The sequence below is a fragment of the Rhinoderma darwinii genome, chromosome 2 (assembly GCF_050947455.1).
Source record: "Rhinoderma darwinii isolate aRhiDar2 chromosome 2, aRhiDar2.hap1, whole genome shotgun sequence".
Classification (NCBI taxonomy): Eukaryota; Metazoa; Chordata; class Amphibia; order Anura; family Rhinodermatidae; genus Rhinoderma; species Rhinoderma darwinii.
In genome coordinates, this window is record NC_134688.1 from 322,806,002 (window position 1) to 322,825,927 (window position 19,926).

Sequence of the window (19,926 nt, forward strand, 5' to 3'; positions counted from 1 at the left end):
GCATCATTGACAGCACAGTGGCAGAACGGAGACAAGTGGTGGCCGTCACAGGTGATGGAACGAACGATGGACCAGCATTAAAGAAAGCCGACGTGGGATTTGCCATGGTATATTAGAATGATATATTACCTGAACTGTTACACATACAAAATTATTGCTTTTCAAGGACATTCCTCACTCCCCGCTTCTTGAAATAGCTTAAAGGCTAGGTACATCTTTTGAGGGCTATTTTTATTTTTAATAAATAGATCAGTCAGTGTGTTTAGTGTAAGTTTGTAATTATTTTTGATTGAAAATTTGTTTTGCTTTTGGAGATACAGCTGTTCTGTATTCCCTATACAGAACCGCTGTATCGTTAGAACTTAGATGTGATGGATTACAGGTGGATCCTTCGTGTCAGAAACACGCAGGACCCGCTCTCACGGAACCAGTCAGGTCCACGGGACTGGCAGATTCGGTAAAAAACTAACGATACAGCTGTTCTGTATAGAGAATACAGAACAGCTGTATCTCCAAAAGTAAAAGGAATTTTTAATAAAGACAAATTACAAAGTTACACTAAACACACTGATCTATATTTATTTATTTATTTTATTTTTTTAAATCTCTCATAGCCTTTAAGACATCATCTTTTAAATTATAATAAATTGTCATGGCTCAAACATGTTTTTCTCTTATAGGGTATAGCTGGTACAGATGTGGCAAAGGAGGCATCAGACATTATCCTGACAGATGATAATTTTACCAGCATTGTAAAGGCAGTCATGTGGGGCCGCAATGTATATGATAGCATCTCCAAGTTCCTTCAATTCCAGCTCACTGTTAACGTGGTTGCTGTCATTGTTGCTTTCACCGGAGCCTGCATCACTCAAGTAAGGATAAAGGGTGTTTTTAGCTTTTCTTGGATTTCTATCTAGATGTGTCACCTAATTTTTACATTATTCCCTACCTTTTTATTCAACCCCTTGGCGACATGTTATGTACTATTACATCTCTGTCGCTAAGGTCTTAAGGCAAAGCCACGTAATAGTACGCGATGATGATGGTGCGGGCTCAGAAACTATTTTGCAGCTGACACCCGGCTACATGGCCAGGACCGGAGCTAGTCTCCGATCCGGCCGATTAACCCCTAAAATGCAGCGATCAAAAGCGAGCGCTGCATCTATGGGGTTTTACCAGCAAATCGGAACCCAGCGATGTAATCGCGAAGTTTCCGATGATTGCTCCGGCAGACCGGAGGCCTAACAATGGCCTCCTGTCTGCCAAGTACGGAAGCCTGCATGGTCCCGCCTGGAAGCAGGGTCTAGCTTCCGTTCCCAGAAACAAGATGGCGCAGACATCAGCCGCCGGTGTCAGCTGTATATTATAGCTCCAATCCCTACCATTAACCCCTTAGATGCCGCGATCAAAATCAATCGTGGCATCTTAGTGGTCTTTAGCCGATCGGCATCGCTGCGAGGCACAATGTTGCGGATCATTGCTATATCCGCAACAATGGCCTCCTGGTCTTCCTCATATGGAAGCCAATTAGGCCCCACTCAGAGGCGGGGCCTAATAGTCTTGCTGTCAGTGAACAACTGACACCTCTAATGCATTGCACTATGTGGGTAGTGCAATGTATTAGAGTAAAGATCAGAAGTGCAGGCCTTCAAGTCCCCTAGTGGGACATAGAAAAGTTAATAAAAAATGTTGAAGAAAAGTTTCAAGTTAAAAAAAAAAAAACAGCCTTTTTTCCTATAAATAAGTCTTTTATTCCCGGAAAAAAATAAAACTATTAAAAAAAGTACACATATTTGGTATCACCGCGTCCGTAACGACCCAAACTGTGAAACTATAATGTTATTTTTCCCGCACGGTGAACACCGCAAAAAATGTTTATATAAGCAACAATGCCTGAATCGCTTTTATTTATTTTTTTTTTGGTCACCACCCCTCACAAAACATAGAATAAAAAGTGATCAAAAAGTCGCATTTACCCCCAAAACAGTACCAATAAAAACTACAACCCGTCCTGCAAAAAATAAGCCCTTACACAGCTTTTTTTAATGAAAAATAAAAAAGTTATGGCTGTCAGACACGAAAAGTTAATTATTTTTAAAAAAAAGAAGTGATTTTATTGTGCAAACGCTGTAAAACATAATAAAACTATATAGATATAGTTTTGCTGTAATCGTATCGACCCGCAGAATAAAGTAAAATTTACTTTGCAGCCCACGGTGAACACTGTATAAAATAATAAAAAAGCATTCTCAGAATTGCTGGTTCTTGGTCATCTTGCATGCCAAAAAATGGAAGAAAAAGTGATCAAAAAAATCGCATATACCCCAACATGGTAACAATGAAAACTACAGATCGTCCTGCAACAAATAAGCCCTCATGCAACTCCAGTGGAGAAAAAAGTTCTGGCTCTTAGAATATGGAGATGCAAAATGTGCAGAGTGTTCCAAAAGCAGATAAGATTGGGCACCATTTATGAGTGCAACACTGGCCACATATCTGCGGATTATTATTTATTTACCCCATTATTATACTCTTATATTATACCCTGATGTACTCTGCCCAGCTTACATATGCCTCCACATTATAAACTGAAATACCAGCAATACTCCAAACAGAACAATTACCAAGCAAAATCTACACGCCAAATGGCGCTCCCTCCCTTCTGAGCCATACTCTGGAGAACCCGCTTAACATTTTATGAGGTATTTGTCTTCAGTGGCACAAACTGGGCACAACATATTGTGCACTAAAATGGCATATCAGCGGATAATTGTAATTTTTACTTTGCACCATACGCTCTGCATTCATTTCTAATGAAAAAAACAAGTCGGGTCAAAATGCTCACTGCACCCCTTAATATGCCCTACTTTAGTAGTTTCCAAGAAAGGGGTCACTACTTGGGGATTTGTTTTACTATTTGACCTCAGAGCCCTGCAAATGTGGACCAATGCTGTGAAAATTGCCAAAATAGGACTCAAATGCGTATGGTGCTCTTCACTTCTGAGCCCTGTCATTTGTCCAGGCAAATGATAAGTGCCTTGAAGGGTGTAGTTTCGAAAATGGGGTCACTTCTTGGGGGCTTACACTGTACTCTAGTATCTCAGGGTTTTGCATATGCGACATGGCGCCCAAAAATCAACTTAGCAATATCTGCATGCCAAATGCTGCCTTTCTGAGCACTGCAGTGTGTCCAAACAGCAGTTTATGACCACATGTGGGGTATTACCGTACTCGGGAGAAAATGCTTTACAAATGTGGGGTCTTTTTCTCCTTTATCCCTTGTGGAAATTACAAAACTCCACATTTTAGTGTAAAAAATGTTGATATGCATTTTCACGGCCTAATTCCACTAAGTTCAGTAGAAAACCTGTGGGGTCTAAATGCTGACTATACCCCTCGATAAATTCCTTGAGGTCTTTAGTTTCCAAAACGGGGTCACTTTTAGGGGGTTTCCACAGTTTTGGTCCCTCAGGGGCTTTGCAAATGCAACAGGACACCCAAAAACGATTCCAGCAAAACATGAGCTCCAAAAGCCAAATGTCGCTCCTTCCCTCCTGAGCCCTGCTGCGGGTTCAAAAAGCAGTTTATTACCATATATGGGATATTGCCGTAATCGGGAGAAATTGCTTTTCAAATGTCTGGGTGCCTTTTCTTCTTATTCCTTGTAAAAATTGAAACATTTCAAGTTTTATCCGAACAAATGTAATTTTTAATTTCACAGCATAATTACACTAAATTCTGCAAAAAAAACAGTGGGGTCAAAACGCTCACTATAACCCTCAATAAATTCCTTTATAGTGTAGTTTCCCAAATGTGGTCATTTTTGGGGAGTTTCCACAGATTTGGTTCTGCAGGGGCTTTGCAAATGTGACATGGCGCCGCATACCATTCCAGCAAAATTTTAGCTCCCAAAGTCAAATAACGCTCCTTCCCTTCTAAGCCATGCTGTGGGTACGAACAGCAATTTATGTCCACATATGGGGTATTGCTGTTCTTAGGAGTAATTGCTTTACAAATATTAGGGTGCTTTTTCTCCTTTAGCCCTTGTGAAAATGAAAAAATTTAAGCTAAACCTAAATTTTATGGGGAAAAATGTAGGTTTTCATTTTCTGTGGGGTCAAAATGCTCACTCTGCCCCTAGATAAATGCCATAAGGGGGTGTAGTTTTCAAAATGGGGTCACTTTTGGGGGCTTCCACTGTTTTCGTCCCTGAGTGGCTTTGCAAATGCGACATGGCACCGAAAACCATTATAGCACAATTTGAGCTCCAAAAGCCAAATGGCACTCCTTCCCTTCTGAGGGCTGCCGTGTGTTCAAACATAAGTTTATATACACATATGGTGTATTTTCGTGATCGGGAGAAATTGCTTTACAAATGTTGGGGTGAGTTTTCTCCTTTTACTCCTTGTAAAAATTAAAACGTATGTTTTATTTGAAAAAATTTAGATTTTTATGGCTTAATTCAAAGAAATTTAGCAAAAATGACTGCGTGATCTTGCGAGATCACGCTTGCTGTCATTAAGTCCCACACAAACGTTACCGAAGTGTCGGGATTCTGAATAGACATCGCTTCCTGCCTGGATGTGATGTCTATTCACTCCCAAGACACTTCAGTAAAGTTAATGTGTGAGTAAGTGACAGCACATCGTGAACAACGCAAGATCACTATGTGTTGAGTACATGAATGGAGAGAAGTGTATGACGCTGATTTGTCAGCGTCATACACTTCTCTGTACAACACCCACTTGGTCAATAGCTAAAAAATGCCTAGTTGGGCATTAAGAAAGTCATTAGCATAAACCTAATATAGGTCATAACTTGGTCAAAATAGATCTTTTTTGTAATAAAAAAACACTTCTGTAATCAACATTACAGCGCCGATCACATTATGTAGAAGATACTTATAATGTGGGGACAGAGCCACTTTAAAGTTTGACTTGAAAGCTAATTTCTTTAAGGACATCAATGCTTGGAAAAGGATGGGGATCTTGGAGGTGCTGCTTCTGTAAGGTTTTGATATGTCAGACGTAGGGATAAACTTGTTTTATTTTAGTGTATAGGTTCAAACCTATACACTAAAATAAAGTCAAAATTTACCTCTGATGTATCTAGGCCTTTATGAAGAAGTACCTCCAAGACCCTCCGCTCTTTTCCCAACATTGATGTATTTATGACACCCTGCCAAGTTTCTGGAGGGGAAAGACGGCAGCAACTTCAAACATCCAAAGCGATCTAAGGTGTTAGGCCTAGTTCACATAGAGTTTTTTTGTAGGCAGAAAACTCTGCCTGAAAAAATGGGCTCCGTTTTTTGGGAAATAGTTTTGCACCACACGTGTTTTCTGGTGCGGTTTTTGGGGCGTTACTTACCTCTTCAACAGGCAAAGGAAAAAAATGTGTCAAAAACTGCCGTGGCCGTTCGCTGCATTTTTTCCATCTCCCATTGATTTCAATGGGGTTTTTGAGGTGGAAAACTCCTCAAGATAGGTCATGTTGCTTTTTTTTATTTTTTTCCGCGAGCGGGAATAAAACTCCACCATCCCATCCATTGAAATGGGTCTACGCGTCAAAAAACACTCCAAAAAACTCTGTATGAACAGGGCCTTCTACTCTAAATGAAACCTGTATTGGTAAACAGAACACATAAAGAATCCTTGCAATATATAAATATAGTATATAAATTGTCCTATATAGTGCTTTTTATTTATTTTGCAATGCAATTTCTTCAGAAAACTATGTTACATAACTATAGACCTATGGCCTATACACAACCTGACCATGTCACACATCTTCACTTCACTATGCTAGGTGTTCAGTTAGCTGTTTACTATTCACTCTTCAATATACTGAATTATCCATATTTTCTCGGATACTGGCTGGGTGACTGGTTCATGCAGCTTTATTTATTTATTTTCCCCTTAAAACGGCAAAAACGCGTGACATACGCGCGTACAAAACGCAGACACGCACCGTACATGGATGTCACATGGAGGAACTGCAACGCAAGACAAATGCTGCGTTTTTTACGCACGCAAAATGGACACGTTCATGTGAATAAGGCTTAACAATGTAGTATTATTTAACGTGCACAGTGAACGCCATAAAAAGAAAAAATATAAATTGCTAGAATGACTGTTTTTTGGTCAACTTTGCAGTGAAATTTTTTTCAATAAAAAGTGATCAAAAAGTTGTAAGTGGCAAAAAATTGTACCAATGATACCAATAAAAACCACAGCTCGTGCAGCAGAAAAATAAGCCCTCAAATGTCTTTTTTCCTGTTTTTTTCTTTGTAAAAGGAGTACATTAAAAATAACTATAGAAATTTGGTATTGCCGTAATCGTATTGACAAGCAGAATTAAGCTGATTTGACGTTTTTACCGCACGGGTGAAAACGAAACCCAAAAGAAAATGGAGGAATCAGTGTTTTCCAATTAAACCCCACAAAGAATTTTGTTTTCAATTTCCCAGTACGTTATATGGTACTTTAAATGGTGGCAATAGAAAATACAACTCCTCCCGCAAAAGAACAAGCCTTAACACCTCTACAATAAAGGAAAACTAAAAAAGTTATGGCTCATAGAAGGCGGGGAGTGTAAAACGAAAATAAAAAATTGCTTAGACTTGAACCCCTTCCTGCTCCTGGACATACTGTTAGGTCATGATGAGCACATCGTTCGCGCTCCATGACCTGAGAGTATGTCCTGCAATAAACACAGTGCCGTTCTCGCCGGGGGCACGTTCATCAGCTGTGACAACTGCTGTCTCGTAAAGCAGTTGTCACAGCTCTATCAGCAGGGACCGACATTGGTGATACCTGCCGATTAACCCCCGCTGTGTTGAATAGCGATTTGCGTCTTCTTAGGGGTTAAAATATCATTGACGTCCTGCAGCATGATTGCAGACGCCGATGGTTGCTCTGGCAACCGGAGGCATAACAATGGCCTCCGCTATGCCATGTACTGAAGCCTAGTGGGTCCTGACAAAGTCAGAACCCTCTATGCTTGCTATCAGTGAGTAGTTGACCTCTCTAATACACTGCACTACACATGTAGTGCAGTGTATTAGAATTGCGATCAGGGCCTCCTGCCTTCAAGTCACCTAGTGAAAAAAAAAGTTTAAAAGTAAATAAAGTAAAAATACCCCTTTTTCCCTTTTCAGTCCTTTTTATTATTAAAAAATAATAATAAATAAACTATACATAATTGCTATCGCCACGGCCGCAACTATACAAGTATTTTGTTATTTATCCCGCGCGCTGAACGCCGTAAAAGAAAATAATAATGAACCATACCAGAATCACAATTTTTGACACTTCACCTCCCAAGAAAATGGAATAAAAGGAGATCAAAAAGTCGCATGCACCCAAAAACGGTACTTATCGAAACTTTACACAAAAAACAAGCCCTGACACACCTTTCTTGATGGAAAAATAAAAAAAGTTATGGCTTAGAATATGGCAACACACAAAGTTAAATATTTTTTTTATAAAAAGTATTTTATTGTGCAAGACATAAAACAAAACTATAAACCTATGGTATGGCCGTAATCGTATCGCCCAATAGCCAACCAGAAGTTTATGACCACATATAGGGTATTTCCGTAATCTGGAGAAATTGCTTTTCAAATGTTGGGGTGCTTTCGGATTTGTTCCTTGTAAAGGGGGAGCTTAATGTTAGCCAGTAAAAAGGCTAATACTAATCCCCATTATAACCCCGGTACACACCGCTACCAGGGGTACGATCCAATACACCACCATCTGTAATAGCGGTAGGGCACTGGGCCGGCCGCAGGCTGGTATTATGAGGCTGGGAAGAGACAAAAACTGACTTTTCCCACCCTGGTAACGCTAGGCGGCTGCTGCTAACACTAAGCCCCAGTAAAGGACGTCCTCAAACAGACAACTGCCATTACTAAGGTGGTAATAAAGTATTAAAAAAATATAGAGATTTAAGAAAATATTTTTATTGAAATAAAAACTGCCCCACACAACCCTAGTTAACCATTTTATTAAAAACAAAAAACCGTAGATCATCGCAGTAGTCTAACGAATCTACGATGTAGTCCACTATGTCCAGCGGAACCTGCAAAACAAAACAATACAGTTAGCAATATGAAAAATATAAATACTTATACTCCCCTATAGCGACTTCTGTTTTCTCCCCACAATGAATACTAGAGGTGCCCACAAGCACCCTGCACGAACCCCCCCATACACACAGCCACACAAACCACACAACCTCTCCACAAGCACCCTGCACACAACCCCCCCTGCATGCACCCCCCACACGCACGCCCACCATAGCACAGCACCCTGCATGCACCCCCCCACACACACACGCACACCATCACACAAGCACACCCCACCCCACAACTCTGCCACGCGCGCACACACTGCTTTTCCACGCGCGCGCACACCAGCTCTCACAACTTGGCGACAGAAAAAATGCATTCTCTTTACAAAAGTTATTTTATTGTGCAAAAAGTTGTAAAACATAAAAAAAGTGCTATAAATTAGGTATCACCAGAATCGGACTGACCCGCAGAATAAAGGTATCATGTCATTTATAACGCGTGGTGAACGCTGTATAGAAAGAACTTAAACAATATGCCAGAATTGCTGTTTTTTGGTCACCTTGCCTCCCAAAAAAAAAGGATAACAAGTGATCAAAAAGTCTTCAGCCATGATTAAGGACGCTCGCAGCGTCTGAAACGCGTAGGCTTTCCTTCAATACCACAAACTTCCTTACACTACCAGGATGTCACGCAGTGTATCCAAGTCCTGATTTTAAACAGCCAAATTATTGGCCCATTAAACTTGGAAAATCCTTTCCATTTTATCGTATTTTTCGTGCTGGATCCAACCTTGATCTTCTCAGTTTGATCAAAAAGTCGCATATACCGCTAAATGGTACCAATAAAAACTACAGCTCTTCCCGCAAAAAAACAGCCCTTATAGCACCACGTCTATGATAAAATAAAATTAGTTACGTTTCCAATAAGTCCGGAAAGAAAAAATGTGCAGTTGTGCCGACCCGAGGGGAACATTTCTTCTGTTTAAAGTGGCGAATTATCAAGGCCCCTAAAATTAGGGAACCAGGAAGGGGAGGGCCCAAACATCTGCTGGAAGCAAGGGTGCCCGTATTATACCAGGACAACACTTTCCCAGCAAAATTCCCCCAACTGCAAAGATGCAGAGTGTAGACCAAAAGGGGAATAAGTAAGGACCATTTATTAGTTAGACACCGGCCTGTGCAGAAAGGATTGTGTCACAGCGTAGCACACATCTATGGAGTATTTTATTGGTTTTTTTTACCCCATTATTATACCACCTGACTATGCCCCTTATATACTTCGCCCGGCTTACATGTACCCCCACATTATAAACGGAAACACCAGTAAGACTCCAAACAAAACTACTACCAAGCGAAATCCACGCTCCAAAAGCCAAATGGCGCTACCTCCCTTCTGAACCCTACAGTGTGCCCAAACAGCAGTTTACCTCTACATAAATGGCATCGCCATACCCGGGAGAACCCTTTTAACAATTTTTGGGGTGTGTGTCTCCAGGTTCACAAGCTGGGCATGACATATTTGCCACTGAAATAGCATATCTAGGGAAAAATTTAAATTTTTACTTTGCACCTTCCTCAGCGCAATCATTCATAGAAAAGGCCTGTGGGCTGAAAATGCTCAGTACACCCCTTACTAAATGTCTTGAGGGGTGCAGTTTCCAAAATGGGGTCACTTCTCAGCAGTTTCTTTTATTATTTCACATCAGAGCCTCTGCAATTGTAATCCAATACTTTGTAAATTGCCAAATTAGGCCTTAATTTTACATGGTACTCTCTCACTCCTGAGCCTGGTCAAATGTCCAGGCAACAAATTAGGGCCACACATAGGGTGTTTCTAAAACCGGGAAACACAGCATAATAATAATAAGAGAGCTGTCTTGTTATGGTGGCACAAGCTGGGCACCACATATTGGCATATCTATGGAAAAAATCCCATTTTCACTCTGCAACATCGAGTGCACACCAATTTCTGCCAATCACCTGTGGGGTTAATATACTCACTACACCCCCAGGTGAATACCTTGAGGGGTGTAGTTTCCAAAATGGGGTCACTTCTGTGGGGGATCCACTGTTTTGGTCCCACTGGGACTTTGCAAATGCGATAAAGCGCCCAGAAACCAATCCAGCAAAATCTGTACTCCAATAGCCAAATAGCGCTCCTTCCTTTCTGAGCCCTACTCTGTGTCCAAACAGCAGTTTATCACCACATATGTGGTATTGCCGTACACAGGAGAAGTTGCTTTACAAGTGTTGGGGTGTTTTTTTTTTTCATTTATTTGTTGAGAAAATGAAAAATTTTCAGCTAAAACTACGTCTTATTGAAGAAAAAGGATTTTTTTTATTTTCACTGCCCAATTCTAATAAAATCTATGAAACATCTGTGGGGTCAAAATGCTCACTACACCCCTAGATGAATTCCTCAAGGGGTGTAGTTTTGTGAATCCAGTCACTTTTGGGGAGTTTTCAATGTACTGGTACTTTAGGAGCTTTGCAAAAGTGACATGGTGTCAAGAAACCAATCCAGCAAAATCTGTGCTCCAAAAGCCAAATGGAGCTCCTTCCCTTCTGATCCTTGCCGTGTGCCCAAACAGCAGTTTATGACCACAAATGGGGTATTGCCGTACTCCAGAGAAGTTGCTTTACAAATGTTGTGGTTCTTTTATTCCTTTATTTCTTGAGAAAATAAAAAATTTTGAGCTAAAGCTACGTCTTATTGGAAAAAAATGATTTTTTTTATTTTCACTGCCCAATTCTAATAAAATTTGTGAAACCCCTGTGGGGTCAAAATGCCCACTACACCCCTAGATGCAGTCTTGAAGGGGTGTGATTTCCTAAATGGAGTCACTTTTTTGGCGTTTTCACTGTTTTGGTCCCTTAGGGGCTTTGCAAATGAGACGTGGTCTCCGCAAACCATTCCTGCTAAATTTGAGCTCCAAAAGCCAAATGGCGCTCTTTCCCTTCTAAGCCCTGCTGTGTGTCCAAACAGCCGTTTATGACCACATGTAGGGTATTGTTTTACTCGGGAGAAATTGCTTTACAAATATAGTGGTGCATTTTCTCCTTTAGTCCTTGTGGAAATTAGAAAAAAATTAGCTAAACCTACATTTTCTTTGAAAGAATGTCGATTTTCACGGCCTACTTCCAATAATTTCTGCAAAAAACCTGCGGGGTCAAAATGCTCATTATACCCGTAGATAATTTCCTCAAGGGGTATAGTTTCCAAAATGGGGCCACTTTTGGGGGGTTTCCACTGTTTTAGCACCGCAAGAGCCTTTCAAACCTGACATGGTGCCTAAAATATTTTCTAATAAAAAGGAGGCCCCAAAATCCTCTAGGTGCTCCTTTGCTTCTGAGGCCTGTGCTTCAGTCAATAAGTGCACTAGGGCCACATGTGGGGCAGTTTATCGCCACAAATGGGGTATTGCTGCACTCAGGAGAAATTGGGCAACAAAATGGGGTATTTTGTTCCCTGTGAAAATAAGAAATTTTGATAAAAAATGACATCTTATTGGAAAAAATGAAATTTTTTTCATTTCACAGCCCAATTCAAATAGGTGCTGTGAAAAAACTGTGGGGTCAAAATTGTAACAACAACCATATATGAATTCTTTGAGGGGTGTAGTTTCCAAAATGGGGTCACTTCTGGTGGGTTTCCATTGCTTTGATACCTCTGGGGCTCTGCAAATGCGACATGGCACCCGAAAACCAATCCAGCAAATTCTGGACTCCAACAAACACACTGCTTCTCCTTTCCTTCTGAGCCCTCCCATGGGCCCAAACGGCAGTTTATCACCACAAATGGGGTATTGCCGCACTAAGGACAAATTGGGCAACAAAATGGGGTATTTTGTTCCATGTGAAAATAAGAAATTTTGATCACAAATGACATTTTATTGGAAAAAATGAATTATTTTTTTATTTCACAGCCCAATTCAAATAGGTGCTGTGAAAAAACTGTGGAGTCAAAATGGTAACAACAACCATAAATGAATTCCTTGAGGGGTGTAGTTTCCAAAATGGGGTCACTATTGGGGGATTCCTACTGTTTTGGCACATCAACACCTTTTCAAACCTGGCATGCTGCCTAAAATATATTCTAATAAAAAAGAGGCCTCAAAATGCACTAGGTGCTTCTTTGCTTCTAGGGCTAGTGTTTTAGTCCACGAGCGCAGTAGAGCCACATGTGGGACATTTCTAAAAACTGCAGAATCTGGACAATACATATTTAGTAGTGTTTCTCTGGTAAAACCTTCTGTGTTACAGAAAAAAAATTGAATAAAATTGAAATTCAGCAAGAAAAATGACATTTGCAAATTTCACCTCCACTTTGCTTTAATTCCTGTGAAATGCCTGAAGGGTTAAAAAAAACTTTCGAAATGCTGTTTTGAATACTTTGAGGGGTCTAGTTTTTAAAATGGGGTGTTTTATCAGGGTTTCTAATACATAGACCCCTCAAAGCCACTTCAGAACTGAAGAGGTACCTTAAAAAAAAGGCTTTTGAAATTTTCTTAAAAATATGAGAAATTGCTGTTTATGTTCTAAGCCTTGTAACGTCCAGGAAAAATAAAAGAATGTTCAAAAAACGATGGCAATCTAAAGTAGACATATGGGAAATGTGAACTAGTAACTATTTTGGGTGGTATAACCGCCTGTTTTACAAGCAGATGCATTTAAATTCTGAAAAATTCTATTTTTTCCAAATTTTCTCTAGATTTTGCAATTTTTCACCAATAAACACTGAATATATCGACCAAATGTTACCACGAACATGAAGCCCAATGTGTCATGAGAAAACAATCTCAGAATCGCTTGGATAGGTTTAAGCATTCCGACGTTATTACCACATAAAGTGAAATATGTCCGATTTGAAAAATGGGCTCTGAGCCTTAAGGCCAAAACTAGGCTGCGTCCTTAAGGGGTTAAAGGGAATGTGTCGCTAGAATTATTTATTATTTTTTCTTTTAGTTAATCATTATTATTTAAGTGATTACACTTTGTTTTACATTTTTTCACAAGTCAGGAAATATTATAAATTAGATTCTAATTTATAACATTTCCATGTGCTGGTCACTAGAGGGAGCAGTTCCCAAAATTGCAGCATGGTCAATGTGGTAAAGCAACCTCATTGCTTTATGCTGCAAATTTGGTGTAAACACACTCGCTCTAGTATCCTCACACAATCCCCTCTCCCTTATTCTGGCTAGTGCCAGGAGAAGGACGGGTTTGAATCTTCAAACCTCCTACACTGTGTGCTGCCATTTTCTGAGCGACTGCACAGTGTAAGAGGATTAGATACAGTGCTAAGCAGACAGTATAACACGAACATAATACACACATCACATACACGAACATAAATTACCTGCTCCTGCCGCTGCTGCCTCCTCCGCTCCTATTCCTTGAGTCTTCGCTTCCTTGAACATATAGCCGGAAGCCGCGGCCGGAAGTCGTCATCTAACAGTCCGGCAGCGGCTTCCAGTCTACATGAAAATGGCGCCGGATTTCGCTCTGCTAACGAGCTTCGTTTTGGTCTGTGTGGCAGCGGCGCATGCGCCCTTCCCACACAGACGGCGTATGCTGCAGAGAATGGAACGGCTCCTGTTCGCATTCTCTATGGGGATGTATGTGCCGTATTCCATCTCTGTATGTGTCGTTAATCGACACATACAGAGATGAAAAAAAAATGGCAGCCCCATAGAGAAGTAAAAGTAAGAAAAAAGTAAAAAGTAGAACACAAGAACACAAATAAATACAATTTATGTTCATATCATACTAAAATCAATATGATAAAAAAAAAAAAAAAAATTCATGACACGTTCTTTTTAAAATGTGTCTCCTGTGAGAAGACAATCATCACCTTCATCTTCTTTTGTAAGTAATAGTGTCTGGCTCCTTACACCACATTCACACGACAGTGAAAAACGGCCATGTGATGGCCGATTTCAGAACAATGAAGTTCTATGGGTGTATTCACACAGCCGTATTTTTTAACAGCCTGTGAATACTGGCCGTCAAAAATAGGGCGTGTCCTATATTTGGCTGTTTTCACGGTCCGATGACCCTTATAGGACTTAATGGATTCGTTTTTAATGGCTGTTTTTCAGGAATCAATCCTTGACGGCTGTTAAAAACTGATTCTGCTCAAGAGGACTACCAGGGCACATCGCTACTTTAAGCGCTGAGCCCAGGGAAGCCCCTGATGTCACAAACTATAGAATCCCCAGCCAAAGCATCCCAAACTCTCCAGCTGGGTATTCCTGTCTTGGGAATGCCCACACACGCTTCTCTGTAGATGGCGCCACAGCCCCCCCCCCCCCTGTATATAGCGCCATTGGGCTCCCTCTAGCGGCGGAATCCCCAGCCAGAGCGCTGACCATATATGGACAGTGACGCCAAGGGCTCCTCCAGGAGCGGAATCACCGGCCAGAGCGTCGACAGTCCTCTGGCTGTGAATTCTGCTCCTAGTTGGGAGCCCCAATAGCGCTATTTATAGGGGTGGTGTAGCGCAATCTACCCGGTGGGTTGTGTGCGGCATTAACAACAGGGTGGGGGGTGGCGTTAACTACAGGGTGGGGGGGTGTGGCACTATTTACAGGGGGTGTGGCACTTTTTGGAGACTATCTAGAGCTGACACTGGCGCCATAACTGTTTGTTAGACTTTATATGTGGGCACTGGCATGATTTATGTGGGGCGCTATCTGCAGTGGGCATTGTGGCACTATCTACATATGCACTGTGGTGTTTTCAGGGGGTTTGAACAAAAAAAAACAACAGACGTTTTGGAAATGGATTAAAATTTGGGGACACACTGATGCAAAACAGCCATAAAAACTAACAGTTGATCAGTTTTTAACCCCTTCAGGACTGAGCCTGTTTTGGCCTTCAGGACGAAGCCGATTTTTTAAATATGACATGTGTCCCTTTATGTGGTAATAACTCCGGAATGCTTTTACCTATCCAAGTGATTCTGAGATTGTTTTCTCGTGACATATTGTACTTTATGTTAGGGAAAAAATTTGGTCGATAAATTCAATATTTATTTGTAAAAAACACCACGATTTAGAGAAAATTAGCAAAAATTTGCATTTTTCTAAATTTTAAATTTATTTGCTTGTAAGACAGATAGTAGTACCGCACAAAATACTCACTAGTTTATATTTCCCATATGTCTACTTTATGTTTGCATCGTTTTTTGAATATTATTTTCTTTTTCTAGGACGTTACAAGGCTTAGAACTTTAGCAGCAATTTCTCATATTTTCAAGAAAATTTCAAAAGCCTATTTTTTCAGGGACCAGTTAAGATCTGAAGTGGCTTTGAGGGCCTTATATATTAGAAAGTCCCCATAAATCACACCATTTTGAAAACGCCACCCCTCAAAGTATTCAAAACAGCATTCAGAAAGTGTTTTAACCCTTTAGGCGTTTCACAGGAATTAAAGCAAACTAGATGTGAAATGTACAAATTTAATTTATTTTTTTCGAAAATTCATTTGTAATACATTTTTTCTGTACCACAGAAGGTTTTACCCAAAAAATGCAACTCAATATTTATTGCCCAGATTCTGCAGTTTTTAGAAATATCCCACATGTGGTCCTAGTGCGGTAATGGACTGAAACACAGGCCTCAGAAGCAAAGGACCACCTAGTGGATTTTGGGGCCTCCTTTTTCTAGAATATATTTTAGGCACAATGTCAGGTTTGAATAGGTCTTGTTGTACCAAAACAGTAAAGACCCCCCAAAAGTGACCCCATTTTGGAAACTATACCCCTCAAGGAATTTATCTATGGGTATAGTTAGCATTTTGAACCCACAGTTTTTTTTCTAAATTTATTTGAATTAATATGTGAAGATGAAAATCTACTTTTTTTGTGAAAAAACTTAGAAATGTAATATTTTTACAAGGAATAAAAGTAGAAAAGCACCCCAACATATGTAAAGCAATTTATTCCGATTATAGTAATACCCCATATGTGGTAATAAACTGCTGTTTGGACCCACAGCAGGCCTCAGAAGAGAAGGAGCACCATTTGGATTTTAGATTTCTGATTTTGCTGGAATAGTTTTCAGTGCCGTGTCGCGTTTGCAATGCACTGGAGGGATGAAAACAGCGGAAACCCCCCAAAAGTGACCCCATTTTGGAAACTACACCCCTCAAAGAATTTTTCTAGCATTTTGACCCCACAGTTGTTTTGCTGAATTCATTGGACTTAGTCTGTAATTGTAAAAATCTACTTTTTTTCTGTAAGAAAATTAAATTTTACAAGGAATAAAGGAGAAAAAGCACACCAACATTTGTAAAACAATTTCTCCTGATTATGTAAATTTCCCATATGTGGTAATAAACTGCTGTTTGGACCCACACCAGGGCCTAAAGGGAAGGAGCGCTATTTGGCTTTTGGAGCTTAAATTTAGCTGGAATAGTTTTTGGGTGTCATGTCGAATTTGCAAAGCCACTGAAAAGCGAAACAGTGGAAGCCTCCCAAAAGTAACACCATTTGGGAAACTACACCACTTAAGGAATCTATCTAGGGGTATAGTGAGCATTTAGGCCCCACACGTCTTTTGCAGAATTTATTAGAATTAGGCCGTGAAAATTAATATCAACATTATTTCCACTAAAATGTTGACGTTTTTCAATTCCACAAAGGATAAAGGAGAAAATGCACCCCAACATTTGTAAAGCAATTTCTCCCGAGTACGGCTATACCTCACATGTGGTCATAAATGTTTTTTCATTAGAAAGTAATTAACCCTTTCCGATCCATGTTTTGCTTTTTTCTTTTTCGTGTTTCTTCCCCGCTTTCCGAGAGCCACAACTTTTTTATTTTTCTGTCAATAGAGTGGTGTGAGGGCTTATTTTTTGTGGGACGAGCTGTAGTTTTTATTGGTATAATTTTTTGGTACATAAGACTTTTTGAGCACTTTTTATTACATTTTTTGGTAGAGCCAAGGTGACCAAAAAACTGTGATTTTGCCGTTTAAATTTCTTTATTTTTAACGGCGTTCACCGTGAGAGTTGAATAATGGTATATTGTAATAGCTTGGACTTTTACGGACGCAGCGATACCAATTTTGTGTATTTTTTTTATTTTTTTACATTACTTTAGAGAAAAAATGTGAAAAGGGTTTCTTTTTGAACTTTAAATATTTATTTAAATTTTTCCACTAAGGGTATGTTCACACGGCTGCGTCCGTAACCGCCGAAATTACGGGGATGTTTTCAGGAGAAAACATCCCCGTAATTTCAGCCGTAATGGCATGTGCAGGCGCTTGAACGCCGCGTCCATTACGGACGTAATTGGCGCTGCTTTTCATTGGAGTCAATGAATAACGGCTCCAATTACGCCCCAAGAAGTGACAGGTCACTTCTTTGACGCGGGCGTCTATTTATGCGCCGTCTTTTGACAGCGACGCGTAAATATACGCCTCGTGTGAACAGACAAGCGTCAGCCCATTGCTTTCAATGGGCAGATATTTGTCAACGCTTTCAAGCCGCATTTTTCGGACGTAATTCGAGGGGAAAAACGCCCGAATTACGTCCGTAATTAGTGTGTGTGTGTGTGAACATACCCTAATAATAACTATTTACTTTTGTTTTTACATATTTTATTAGTCCCCCTAGGAGACTTGAACCAGCGATCGTTAGATCACTGGTAGAATACACTATATTGAATACACTATATTGTTATTTTTACAGGCTCCTGTAACAGCGTGATCGCTGTTTCTGTCAGTTAGTTAGTCCCGGGTATCAGCTGCAATACACAGCTGACACCCGCAGCGTATGGTGCGGGCTCAGCGTGTGAGACGCTCCATACATCACCCCCACAACACGACATTCTATTAAGTCGTGGTGCACGAAGGGTTTAATGCGCAGCAGATGGCGCAGAGTGAAAATTAAAATTTTCCACTGATGTGCCATTTTAGCGCACTATATGTTGTGCCCAGTTTGTGGCACAAATACCTCATAAAATATTAACCGGGTTCTCCTGGGTATGGCGATGCCATATCGGTGGACGTAAACGCCTGTTTAGGCACGCTGTAGGGCTCAGAAGGGAGGGATCGGCATTTGGCTTTTGGAGCACAGATTTAGCTTGGCAGTTGTTCTGTTTGGCGTTTTGCTGGCATTTCAGTTTATAATGTGGGGGCATATGTAGGCTGGGCAGAGAACATCAGGAGCATAATAAGAGGGTATAATAATGGGGTAAATAAATAATAATCCGCAGATCTGTGGCCGGTGTCGCACTGATAAATGGTGCCTAATCTTATCCGCTTTTGGAACACTGCACATTTTGCATCGCCATAATCTGTTAGCCGGAACTTTTTTTTATTTTTTCACCACCGGAGCTGCGTGAGGGCTTATTTGTTGCGGAACAATCTGTAATTTTCATTGGTACCATTTTGGGGTACATACGATTTTTTTTGATCACTTTTTATTACATTTTTCGGCAAGGAAGGTGACCAAAAACCATCAATTCTGACAATGATTTTTATTTATTTTTTACGTAGTTTACCCTGGGCTATAAATGACCCATTATATTTTATTCTGCGGGTCGGTACGATTACGGCGATACCATATGTATATAGTTTTTTTTATGTTTTGCAGCGTTTGCGCAATAAAATCACTTATTTAGAAAATAAATTATTTTTTGTGTCGCCGTATTCTGAGAGCCGTAATTTTTTTACTTTTCAGTCAAAAAAGCTGTGTAAGGGCTTGTCTTTCGCGGGACGGGTTGTAGTTTGTATCGGTACTATTTTGGCGTACGTGCGACTTTTTGATCACTTTTTATTGTATATTTTGGGAGGCGTGGTGACCAAAAAATAGTGATTCTCGCATTGTTTTTCGTTTATTTTTTTTGCAGTTTTCACCGTGCAGGAAAAATAATATTATAGTTTTATAGCTGGGGTCGTTTACGAACGCGGTGATACCCAACATGTGTACTTTTTTTTTACGTGTTCATTTTTTTCCTATAATAAAAGAGTTATTATAGGGAAAAAAAGCAGTTCTTGTTTATGTCACTTATAACTTTTATTTTTACACTTTTTTTAAAACATTTTTATTCTTTTTTCACTTGTCCCACTAGGGGACACTTAGACTTGCAGCTTTGATCGCTGCTAGAGTACATTACACTACCTACGTAGTGTAATGTAGTCTAACTGTCATTGTGACGTAACAGTCACACTGACAGGAAGCCTACGACGACCACCCTCCGGCTGGTCCTCGTAGGCTTCTGTACATGGCAGCCCGGAAGCCATTTTCTCGCGTGATTTCACGTGGGGGCTGCCGATCGGCGCTAAAATCCTTCGTGGCTATCGGAATCGACCGCCGCATCGAAGGGGTTAACTGACTAAATCAGCGGTGATGGGCCGCTGATCGGCAACGGAGAATGCAGGGCAGACACCCTGCACAGTTAGCTGCCGTGAAGCGCCGCGCGGCGGTTAACTGTCAAAGCACAGACGTAACTGCACGTCAAGGTGCGCAAACTTACTGCACACATTGACGTGCAGTTACGTAAAGGTGCGGGAAGGGGTTAATTACCTTTTGTTTTTCCACTGTGGTGTGAATGTAGTCTTATGCTTTCTTACATTAATTGGATTTTTTTATTTTGCAGGACTCTCCACTAAAAGCTGTGCAGATGCTTTGGGTTAACTTGATCATGGATACATTTGCATCCCTTGCACTTGCCACTGAGCCTCCCACAGAATCCCTACTTCTGCGTAAACCTTATGGTCGTAACAAGCCACTCATCTCACGTACTATGATGAAAAACATTTTGGGACATGCTATCTATCAATTGACTATAATCTTTACTCTGCTCTTTGCAGGTCAGCATTGTGTTCCATTTACAGAACGGACTTC

The 19,926-nt window shown here is 40.5% G+C and overlaps 1 protein-coding gene and 1 long non-coding RNA gene across 8 annotated transcripts in view; one reads left to right on the forward strand and one right to left on the reverse strand.

The window, feature by feature from the left end:
* The window catches only part of LOC142743149 (plasma membrane calcium-transporting ATPase 4-like), a 358,269-nt gene that overhangs the window by 266,516 nt on the left and 71,827 nt on the right, over positions 1 to 19,926 (forward strand). For all 7 annotated transcript variants that reach the window (XM_075853600.1, XM_075853602.1, XM_075853601.1 and 4 more), the window contains 3 exons: positions 1 to 107; positions 681 to 872; positions 19,679 to 19,892. In XM_075853600.1, the coding sequence (XP_075709715.1) occupies positions 1 to 107; positions 681 to 872; positions 19,679 to 19,892 (513 nt within the window). The remainder of the gene's footprint in view (positions 108 to 680; positions 873 to 19,678; positions 19,893 to 19,926) is intronic.
* The window catches only part of LOC142743151 (uncharacterized), a 160,079-nt gene continuing 148,137 nt past the window's right edge, over positions 7,985 to 19,926 (reverse strand). Inside the window, exon 4 of the long non-coding RNA XR_012881501.1 lies at positions 7,985 to 8,079. This is a non-coding gene — a long non-coding RNA (uncharacterized LOC142743151). The remainder of the gene's footprint in view (positions 8,080 to 19,926) is intronic.